Source organism: Schistocerca gregaria, chromosome 1, assembly GCF_023897955.1.
Source record: "Schistocerca gregaria isolate iqSchGreg1 chromosome 1, iqSchGreg1.2, whole genome shotgun sequence".
NCBI classification, from domain to species: Eukaryota; Metazoa; Arthropoda; class Insecta; order Orthoptera; family Acrididae; genus Schistocerca; species Schistocerca gregaria.
In genome coordinates, this window is record NC_064920.1 from 348,867,437 (window position 1) to 348,879,498 (window position 12,062).

General features: G+C 43.4%; 1 protein-coding gene across 1 annotated transcript in view; it reads left to right on the forward strand.

The window, feature by feature from the left end:
* Nucleotides 1-12,062, forward strand: part of LOC126347400 (proline-rich protein 2-like) — a 54,676-nt gene that overhangs the window by 13,186 nt on the left and 29,428 nt on the right. Inside the window, exon 2 of the mRNA XM_050002272.1 lies at nt 10,268-11,041. Coding sequence (XP_049858229.1) covers nt 10,268-11,041 — 774 coding nt within the window. The remainder of the gene's footprint in view (nt 1-10,267; nt 11,042-12,062) is intronic.

Consider the following 12,062-nt stretch of genomic DNA (forward strand, 5'->3'; position numbering starts at 1 on the left):
CGTGTGTTTTACACATCTCTTTCTAAACCACTTGACCGATTTCAACCAAACATGGTACACATATCCCTTACTGAGATGCAAAAGTCACTTGGGGATAAGAACCGCTTACCTATCAAAGTTCAGAGATCTGACGTCATAACCAATGCGATGCGTGAAAAACTGCTGCATAACGCACGACCGTTAAATCTATTACTTCTTTGCTACTAACTCTATTCGCAACACATTTCGCAGATAGTATCCATATCTGCTGCTGAATGTATCGATACGATTACATCATCGTAAGACATATAATTCAAGAATATGACGTCACGAACACTGAGATGCGCGAAAATTGCGCATCACGCATGAAGTTGTAATACATTTTTTCTTTATTACTAAGACACTTCTACAGTCGAGTCAGTTTACGGAAATTCCTGACACCTAACAGTGCTTTTGTCATCTTTCAACTGCGACGCGCAAGGAGCTGTAGGGGAAAATAATAGCTGTAGGGGTATGAAAAGGCGTTGCAATAGAGGCGTTTACGAAATGACGTTGTAGACACGGGAAACAGCTGCGCCCAGAGTTCAGAAACTGTCTGGTATCATCTCACACCGAGTTTACTGCATCATTTCGAAGGTGTTTTCACAAACACAAGTAAATGAAATTTTTTCAATATTACACTACAAACACAGTTCATTCTTGTTTTCTATGCTAATAGAACATTGACAAAATGGATACTCGGGTAATGCCAGGTTTGTCAGCTGATAATCTGTAATACATAACTGAGCAGGACCTCAACTGCAGAAACTGTTAGACGAACTTTCAGTAACCGCAATATGGTGGGAATGAATTATTGTTCCTTGCGTTACCCGGCTTTGTACGTAGTCCAACGACGCACTGATGTGAGTTACATTGAAGAAAATACTCAAAAGCGTTTTTGAAACCTCATTTCTTTCAGAAGTATTCACTCGTCAGAGAATTTTTTTGTGCCCAAAAAAGTATCACTGAGTTGAAGCAAATAACACAACATTAATATTTTCCAGTTTAAGAGACATAAAAATTTTAATATATTTCGTGCAATGTAAATGGAGTTTTTACCAATTTTGGAGAGAATAATAAGCGCTTTGTCAAGCGGCCATATCATCTTTACAGTGAGGGACGGATATACACATAAGAGGAGCCTTGCCAATAGTCCGAATGGCTTGAAAAAATCCGTAAGTATGCAGCTCAATATTTACTACAGAAAGGGCGTTTAGACTTTAACTTACCATCGGACATCCATGGGACAAAGCTGACAAACGAAATCGTCCATGTTCTCCTCAAAGAAACTACTACACCATTCGCTTTAATCAACTTAACGGTGAACCTGTGATTGGCTGGCTAGATAGGAATTTGAAACTCGCTCACACAAGATGCGAGTAGAACGTTGAAACCTTAAACATTGGGCCAAAATTCTATACTCTAGCCATTTACTAGGATGTATAAATAGGTGACAGGGGATTCGAAATCGGAGAGCGTGCATCCGGCGGGCGGCAGTGTGTGGTTGAGCCCACAGGTTGCGCAGGGTCACCCGGATGCAGACCCCTGTGGAAACGTAACCACAAGTGTGGAGTCATAAATTTCTGCTCTTTTCAGCCACATATGTACCAAGATCTTCTCCCTGAACGCTGGGACTTTCCACTCTCCTCTTCATCGAGAACATTTGTATTGCTTCCGTAAGCCCATAACAGGACACTGTCTTAATTGAGGTCTCTTACTCGATAATAAGTGACTGCCTCCATTCCCATAAAGTAGACACGTTGATTTGTTTGATACTGAGCTCTGCAGCAAATCCTGTAATGACGAAAATTATATAATGTTTGCCATGCAGATAAGAATAAATATTATTTGTCTTTTGTAACTGAATGTTCATAACTGTTTTCAACCTAACACGTTTCACCTATTCGTATTAGTCGTCACCAGTGGTATATATAAAAGAAAGGCACACTAGTTTAAATATTTAGTTACGTTTCCTATCAGCGCATTTATGTTATCTCACTATTTGCATTATTGGGTTATGATTTAGCAATTGTGTAGGCACTAGGTGGGCACAATATTAGTTTCCGTTAACCGTATTTCACAATTGGGCATTTCACTGAAAAACAGCCTTTTTTTAGTTTTAACTCTTTGTTGGTACAAGAGCAGCAAACTTGTTAATATTTCATGAAGCCTTTAATTAACAAATCTGTCGCGGTTGTAGTATGTATGTTTGACGACTAGTTTTCGAACCAACTGGTTCATTCTCAAATCTATCCTACTGAGGCTCCACTGAAAATGCCTTATATTAATAACGAACATAAGAATGGTAATAAATGCTTTATAAAATCTTCGCAGATGACAGTCGCAGTCAACATATGTCTACTTAGAAGTCACAATCAAACTCAACGTTTCATTCTGATGTAAATAGGCACGTGCTGCTTGTGATTACATGTCATGCATATTTCTTGACTGTCCCGCTTCGCTGACGCAATTTGCAACTTTCTGCCGCTAGAGGACTCCGAATTGCAGAGTGTACCATGACAGTGTGTAACGTAACTATACCGATGCTTGAGAAACAGCTTGCTGTAATCGAGTTTCTAATCGAAGAGTTCGTCCACGCATGGATCACCTTCTTCTTTAGCATGACAAAGTCAGTATGAGAACTAAGACTTCTGCAACAGTCCAACGCTTCGGGTTCACTGTCATCGACCATGCTCTGTTTTCATGTGTTTCCAAAACTCAAAGAAAACCTTCGAAGACTTCACTTTGAGAGTGATAGAGCGGTGCAAGGAGAGGTGAAGTTGTTCCTGCAAATATCAACAGCATAAAATTATATAGATGAATATACTTTAGACTACTTTCGAATAGAAAACAGCCAGCATAGAAGAGCCAACTGAAGGAGAGCATCGTAGATACTTGTCTGACTGCAGTGATCAGCAGTCACTTGCGGCGTAACGTACTCTAATACTTCTTCCAAGTGTAGCTACAAATTCTCAAACTAATGATACTTTACCTCAGTGTAACAGCAATCTTAGCCGAACGGCCTAAGGCGCTACAGTCATGGACTGTGCGGCTGGTCCCGGCGGAGGATCGAGTCCTCCCTTGGGCATGGGTGTGTGTGATTGTCCTTAGGATAATTTAGGTTAAGTAGAGTGTAAGCTTAGGGATTGATGACCTTAGTAGTTAAGTCCAATAAGATTTCACACACAAACAAAATAACACCAATTTAAAAGGTTTGCAAGAAAAAGTACGAGTAATTCCACACTGTGTATATTATAATAATATACTCTATTTTTCAATACGAATGGACGGAGTGTAGTCACCACAAATAGTGGGATATTCATGGCGTTGAACAATGAGAGCAGTCATATCATTACAGGCATTCACATTTATCGCCTACCAGCACTTATTTTTAATATACACATCGTTTATGAGCGCATCTTCCTTAAATTTTTGAGCTGTGCTAACTGTTCCCTCCATATAAATTCTGATATAACGAGTTCGGCAATATAATTTTATTCATTATGTAAATATAATGTGCTACGATTCTCAGAGAGTTTACCATACAAATTAACCGAATTATTCTAGAATAATGGAACAATCAATTTTTCGCAAAATACTTCAGTTACTATATGATGTACATACTACAATATTACCGGAAGAAAAACGAGACAATAATTATACTTGGCGGCTCAATGCAGAATATGGCAGAACTAAATAACGCTGATATTTACATACAGCTATTACACACACTGAGGAAATGGTTGTACGAACACAATCACACGTTTGAGTGTCACTCAGTGCCGCTTCTGTTTTACAGCTACAGGAAAAGCCAGGGGCTTTGTGCTTTCGCAGTTCCTTTTCTACAGGGACGGTTTGTCACCTACTGCGAAGCCTTATCAAAGTAGTTTAAGGATTATTTCACCGTAAGGCTGGCGTTATTTCCGCGAACGGACAGGATGCAACGGCAGGGCTGTGTCCCCACGTCACGGTTGTGACTGTCCGGTGTATGCTCAGCAGAGGTGTAAGGCAGTTGCACAGACAGCTGTGTAGTAGCGAAACACTAACTCGTCCACACACACGACTCAGAAACTTCCTCTCAGTATCATTCCACACAACCATATAGGATGAAGCAAAATTCGCGCACTCGGATTTCGCATACTTGCAATACAAATGTGTCGCTCACAAAATTTCGGCCTGCGCATATTTCGGGAAGTAAATGGATGTTAAAGATGGGCAATCTGGCAACACTGTACTCACGTGTACGGCAACTACCTGTGTCAGGATATAACAGCAGTGCTCTGCAGTTGGTGAAGTAGATAGTGTTTTGGGTAAGGATGCTGGAGGCCGACAGTTCGATTCTGGGTAGAGGTTTATTTGTTTTTATTTGTTAAAAGTAGTGTGCGTAGTCCTCTTAATCGTCATACAACGTTTACAGTGGATCTTCTGTAAAACATTTGCAGTTACGTACTAGGAACACAGAAATGGGAATGTTTTCATAGAAACTTTTTGCAGTCTTGCACGCGAATCGTTTCACACCACTGCATCTACTAGATTCCAAACTATTTTGGATGTATCCTCCATCGATGGTCCCATCGATTAATAATTCTTGCCAAGTTCAGGTCCGTTACTTTTTGTTAGGTCTTTACATCAACAGTAGGGCTAGCAACATCCTTTGCAAAAAAATTTCAATTGGACAATTGGGTGAGGGAACATAGCAAACAGATTTGGAATCTAGTAGATGCAGTGGCGGAACAATCGTGTCTATGACCTGCAAAAGGCTTCTTTAAATCTGACTAATAAAAAGATTGTATTTTCATTTCTGTGTTCAAAGTATGCAATTGGAAACGTTTTGTATAAGACCGACTACAGTCGCTATTTTATTATTAAGATGCCAAATACTGTACAAGCAGACTACTTTTAGCAAATAAAAGCAAATAAGCCTCGATCCAGAATCGAACCATCGACCCTCGACCTTTTGCATGCTAACACAGAATGCTATTCTCGCCACCAAGTGCACAGCACAACTGCTTTTGCTGACAGATGTAGTTACTGTACTTGTGATTATAGTGTTGCCACACTGCCAATCTTTAACGCCCTTTTACTGCCCGAAATATGCGCAGGACGAAATTTTGTGACAGACGTTTTTGTATTGCCCGTATGTGAGGAATCGCGTTGCGAAGTCCAAGTGCGCAAATTTTTCTTCAGCCTGTATGTCGCTTGTGTGGAAAAATGTTCTCGAACTAGCTAGCACTGGTCTCACTTAGTAAACAATAAATTAACTGAACACTATGGAGTGTACTGTCACTACGCCCTAAGATCATCTAACGAACCAAATTACATTTCATAACACAGCATTGTATTTCGCGACTTAAAAAGGCTAATTTTTAATGTCATAATATTTAAATACCTCATTTGCGGAATAATATTTTCTGGGATCTGGTTCTTTGGATGCGAATGATAAAATGAGGTGAAATAAATGGACACAGAAAAGTAATATATTACATTTACTTCACTCCAGCGTCTACGTCTAAGGCGCTGAGTCATTGACTGTGCGTCTGATCCCGTAGGATAATTTAAGTTAAGTAGTGTGTAAGCTTAGGGACTGATGACCTTAGCAGCTAAGTCCCATAAGATTTCACACCCATTTTTTTGCCTACGTCTAATGCGATGTGCCCATTCTTCAACGACGCGTTCTTACTGCAATAACACGAAAACCAAATCGGAAAATGGTCTGTCATCGTCTCAAAAAGGAACAGAAAAATAAACCAGATCCACATCTACATACTATTCAGCACTTCTAAAAGGGGGAAACATGTCTCGACAGGCGACGCATATACATTGATTGTAAAATAAAATTACGGCTACTAGTACTGTTTTAGGACTTAATTGCAAAAAAAAAAAAAAAGTTTCAAATGGCTCTGAGCACTGTGAGACTTAACCGCTGTAGTCATCAGTCCCTTAGAACTTAGAACTACTTAAACCAAACTAACCTAAGGACATCACACACATCCATGCCCGAGGCAGGATTCGAACCTGCGACCGTAGTGGTCGCGCGGTTCCAGACTGAAGCGCCTAGAACCGCATGGCCACACCGGCTGGCACATAATTGAACATTTGTAGATAGTGACAACTACTTTATATCCATTTTATATTCCATAAGATGCTGATTAGTAATTAAGTGCTACTGACCGCAAAAAATGTGGCTGAGGCGCTGAGATCGTTAGGTCATTCGACAACAGACGCGCTGGATCCACAGGTATCTCGTTTGAATCGTAAAGAGAGAAAAAATTCATCGCACTTTGGGTGGAAAATGATGGAAAGGTATTCTGTGAAATTCGTTATCACGAGACAATAACAATGTCCTGAGACAAATCACACACTTCATCCCAAGCTCATGATAATATTAGCTGTGATTCGTACTTCGTGTTTTCTTCCTGGCAATTCCTTCCTTCTATGTGGTAGAGTAGTCAATAAATCATAACCATTTTTATTCCTCGCTTTCAATTCTGTAATTACAACAATATATAACAAAACAAACAAATACGAATAAAAATTTAACGTGAAAAAACATGACAGACGGGAAACACATTATTTCAAAATTCCAAACAAACAGTTCCAGTTAATCGGCTGGCTCCTTGCTTGTTCACCCTAGTGTATGCACGCCGATTAACTCATGTTTAAGGATCTCTAAGTCATATCTTTTTATTTTATTTATAACATTATGTTCTCTAACTATTCAATGAATATTCCTCGCAAGTTCTATGCTTAGCACCTTCACTTAGTAATTCGTCAGTCGTTGGAATTTGCCTCTGGTTGCGTTTTTTGATACTGTAACAACTAATTCTGATATATCACTAGCAGTAATATTACTTGGGCGATAGATATGCACACTCTTGTGGATAGTGTTTCCGTAAGAACTACGGTGATTTTCATGAATATGAGCTATACAAATTTTTTACGTAAAATGAAGACTAGACAAGCATTTTCGTTTGTGCGCCCGATTTTTTATAATGTCTGTTTTTCGTTTTTGGTGATGTTTGAAATACTCTATTGTAACTCTTCTATTTCAAAATAATTGCAATCCCTAACTACTATGTGTACATATTCTGCTTTCTTACGTTTCGTGTGCAGGTAGTCTTGTTAACGCTAGTTGCTGCATTTTGTAGGTTGAAGGAGTTTTATTATTACGCTCCATTTCCTGTAATGTCAACCAGTGTTATAGCTTGAAATATACTGCGCGTATACCCGTCGTTTGTAACTTGCAGGGGCATGAAGTTTGCCTGAATGAGATGCCGAAATTAGTCGTGTAATTGAAAACATATGGATGTATCGTGATTTTTTTGGCAAAAATTCTCAGTGTAAGCCAGCATCCTACACGACTGGCCATTAATATTGCTAGACCACGAAGAAGACGTGCTACAGACGCGAAATTTAACCGACAGGAAGAACATGCTCTGACATACAAATGATTAGCTTTACAACGCATTCACACAAGGTTGGAACCGGTGGCGACACTTTTAATGTGCTGACATGAGGAAAGTTTCTAACCGATTTCTCATACACAAACAGCAGTTGACCGGCGTTGCGTGGTGAAATGTTGTTGTGATGCCTCGAGTAAGGATGAGATATGCGTATCGTCACGTTTCAGACTTTGTGAAAGGTTGCATAGTAGCCTATCGCGATTGCAGTTTATCGTATCGCGACATTACTGCTCGCATTGGTCGAGATCGAATGACTGTTAGCAGAATATGGAATCGGTGGGTTCAGGAGGGTAATACGGAACGCCGTGCCGGATCCCAACGGCCTCGTATCACTAGCAGTCGAGATGACAGGCATCTTACCTGCATGGCCATAACGGATCGTGCAGCCACGTCTCGATCCCCGAGTCAACAGATGGGGACGTTTGCAAGACAACAACCATCTGCACGAACAGTTCGACGACGTTTGCAGCAGCTTGGACTATCAGCTCGGAGACCATGGCTGCGGTTACCCTTGACGCTGCATCAAAGACAGGAGTGCGTGCGATGATGTACTCAACGACGAACCTGGATGCACGAATGGTAAAACGTCACTTTTTCGGATGAATCCAGGTTCTGTTTACAGAATCATGATGGTCGCATCCGTGTTTGGCGACATCACGGTGCTCGCATATTGGAAGTGTGTATTCGTTATCGCCATACTGGCTTATCAACCGGCGTGATGGTATGGGGTGCCCTTGGTTACACGTCTCGGTCACCTCTTGTTCGCATTGACGGCACTTCGTACAGTGAACGTTACATTTCAGATGTTTTATGACCCGTGGCTCTACCCTTCATTCGATCCCTGTGAATTCTTACATTTCAGCAGGATAATGCACGACCGCTTGTTGCAAGTCCTGTACTATCCTTTCTGGATACAGAAAATGTTCGACTGCTGCCCTGGCCAGCACATTCTCCAGATCTCTCACCAATTGAAAACGTCCTGTCAATGGTGGCCGAGCAACTGGACCCTCACAATACGTCAGTCACTGTGGTATCGTGTTGAAGCTGCATGGGAAGCTGTACCTGTACACGCCGTCCAAGCTCTGTTTGACTCAATGCCCAGGCGTATAAAGACCGTTATTACAGCCAGAGGTGACTGTTCTGGGTACTGATTTCTCAAGATCTATGCACCCAAATTTAGTGAAAATATAATCACTTGTTATAGTACAGAGTGGCGCAGGGAAACGGGAAATTTCGGAATAACGTCATTTCCATGAATAAATTCATAAAACTAGTAATTTATTAACGAAAGTGAATGTATTCAGTATGCCATTATTCAGCATGTCTTAACAATCAAAATGTCCAAAAGTGTCTCTTTACATTTTAAAGATGACATCGGAAACATGTGCTCCCATTCGGCGTTCACACTCTAACAGCCTGTTATGAAAACTCTGGAATGAGCGGTGTAGCAAATCTTGGGAAATGGCAGTGATTTCGTTTTCAATGTTTCCCTTCAGATCATGGATTGTTGCAGGATGTGTACGGTACACCTTGCCTTTAAGATATCCCCACAGGAAGAAGTCGCACACACTAAGATCAGGGGATCTCGCAGGCCATGCTATGTCACCGTTACGTGAAATAATGCGTCTTCCAAACAATTGACGATCTGCTGCCATCGATTGTCGAGCAGTGTGTGACGTGGCTCCGTCCTGCTGAAACCACAGGTTTTCGACGTTAAGATTAAGCTCGTACAGCCTCGGAGTAAAGAATGTTTGAAGCATTTCAACATATCGAGCGGATGTTACTGTCACTGCACTACCATCCTCACTTTAAAAAAAAAAAAAGGGCTGATAACACCATGACATGATGCAGCACTCCATATTGTGACCTTGGCACTATGTAGTGGTCGCTGATGAAACTCACAAGAATTGTCCTGTGCCCAATAACGAAAATTCTGTTCGTTCACGAATCCGTTTAGGTGGAAATGTGATTCGTCTGATATCCATAAGTTACCAAGGACATTCGCGTCCTCGTTGATTTTAGCCAATATCTGGCTACTAAACGCCATACGTGACGCTAGGTCTCGTTGATGTAAGTGTTGCACAATGTGCAACTTATTGGGATGGAAGTCTAATTCGTGCAGTATTCTTTGTAAGCTTCGTCGTTTAATCCCTAGCGAAGATGCATGCTGTCGAACGGAGCGGCGAGGACTTCTCTCGATTGCAGCTCTAGCAGCTGCAATGTTCTCTGAGATACGTACCGTTGGAATGCCACCTGGAGGTTTCTTCAAAATTACGCACCCACGTTGTAATCGCATGCGCAGATGGGACACGTCCATGACGTCCAAGCTGGTAATGCTGTCGAAATGTTGTCTGCGCGGCAGTCGCACTATCACCATTTTTGTAAAACGCTCTCACAGCTACTGCACGTTCCGCACCAGCCCAATTCTCCATGATTACTAAATGGCAATGCGTTCACATCAGTTGTGCAAAGTTTCGAACATCTGCCGGCGCTACAGTGCCGCCAACTGTAACGTTCAAAATTTCCCGTTCCCCTGCGCCACCCTGTATAATACATTTGTCCAATGAATACCCGTTTATCAACTGCATTTTTTCTTGGTGTAGCAATTTTAATGGCCAGTAGTATACTTTCATAACACGATGCTGATTCTGATGATGAATCAAATGAGGCGAAACAGGCAAACTATTGAAGTCCAACGAACGCGATCAAATCAGTTGTGAAAAAATAGTAAATTTCAGCAGTGACGTTGCGGAAACGTGTACAATGACATCCCTGCCTGGTTTCAGGGGCAGGCGTATCCCCAACCACTGCCCGCCTACCATGCGGACGATATGGGCTTTGGAGGCGAGGACGGCTACAGAGCGGCGCAGAGCCCTCTGGGGTTCCCGCAGAACTTCTTCATGCCTTCGGCGTTTGGCCCAGGCTTCTTCCAACCGCAGCGGCAGACGGACCCCTTCGGGCTGCCGCCTGGGCAACCACTTCCGCCTCCAGGGCCGCCACCACCACCATCGGCGCCAGCGCAGCCTCAAGCACCGCCCCCTCCGCAGTCACCGCCACCGCCGCCTCCACAGCCAGACGGCCCTCCGCCACTGCCACCACCACCGCAGCCCCAGCCTCAGTTCCCACCCGGAGCTCAGTTTCCACCGTTTCCTCAGTGGCCACCGGGAGGGCAGTTCCCTCCGGGAGGCCAGTTCCCACCCGGCCTACCGTTTCCACCGGGAGCCCAGTTCCCACCAATGATGCCGCAGTTGCCTCCCGGCTGGCCCTCTTCGGGGTCTGGGAACCCTCTGTCGGCGGTACCGATACTGTCGCCGGTCCCGACTGGGTTCGTGCCTCTCGGGTCGGGCCCCATCCTGCCCATGTCCCTGCCCCCGCAACAGCTGTCGCCGCCGCAGCTCCAACAGGCTCCTCAGCCGGCGCCGGGAGCGCGCTCTGCAGGCCCGGACCACGCAGAGCACTCCAGGTCGTCGCACCTCCTGGAGCCGGCGAATCTCTTCAAGACTGCGCGCCACTGGCACCGCCCTCCCACCACGCTGGTGCTGCCGCCGCCCACCACCTACGTCCTCCCTGCGGCGCCGCCGCCGCCGCCGCCACAGCCTCAGCCGCAGCCACTGCCACTGCCGCAGCCACTGCCACTGCCACTGCCGCACCGAGGCTGGTGGCAATTCTGGCCATGGTAAGCGAACGCTCAGCTATCCGTACCACCCAGGTACTAAGCCTTTTTTCAGCTAATTTTGATCTAGTTCTCCCCTGCTAGCTACTGCAGAGTCTTCTTCATCTTCTTCAGTGTATCTGCTTATGAGAGGTTTCAACTGGAGGCTCTCCATTCTGTCCTGTTCTGAGCATCTCCATTCATCAGTTTGTACCAGGTGATTAAAAAGTCAGTATAAATTTGAAAACTTAATAAACCATGGAATAATATGGGTAGAGAGGTAAACATTGACACACAGGCTTGGAATGACATGGGGTTTTATTAGAACCACCCATATTCCTAGACGCGTGGAAGATCTCTTGAGCGCATCGTTTGCTGATGATCGCGTGCTCAGCCGCCACTTTCGTCGTGCTTGGCCTCCCAGGTCCCCAGACCTCAGTCTGTGCGATTATTAGCTTTGGGTTACCTGAAGTCACAAGTGTATCGTGGTCGACCGACATTTCTAGGGATGCAGAAAGACAACATCCGACGCCAATGCCTCACCATAACACCGGACATGCTTTACAGTGCTGTTCACAACATTGTTCTTCGACTACAGCTATTGTTGAGGAATGATAGTGCACATATTGAGCGTTTCCTGTAAAGAACATCATCTTTGCTGTGTCTTACTTTGTTATGGTAATTATTGCTATTCTGATCAGATGAAGCGCCATCTGTTAGACATTTTTGAACTTTTGTATTTTTTTGGTTTTAATAAAACCCCATGTCATTCCAAGCATGTGTGCCACTTTGTACCTCTCTATCTACGTTATTCCGTGATTTATTAAGTTTTCAAATTTATACTGACTTTTTGATCACCCAGTATGTTCGTCTCTTGTAACGTCAATCATTATTTCGTGTCTCTTCCTACCTCATACTCATATTCTTTC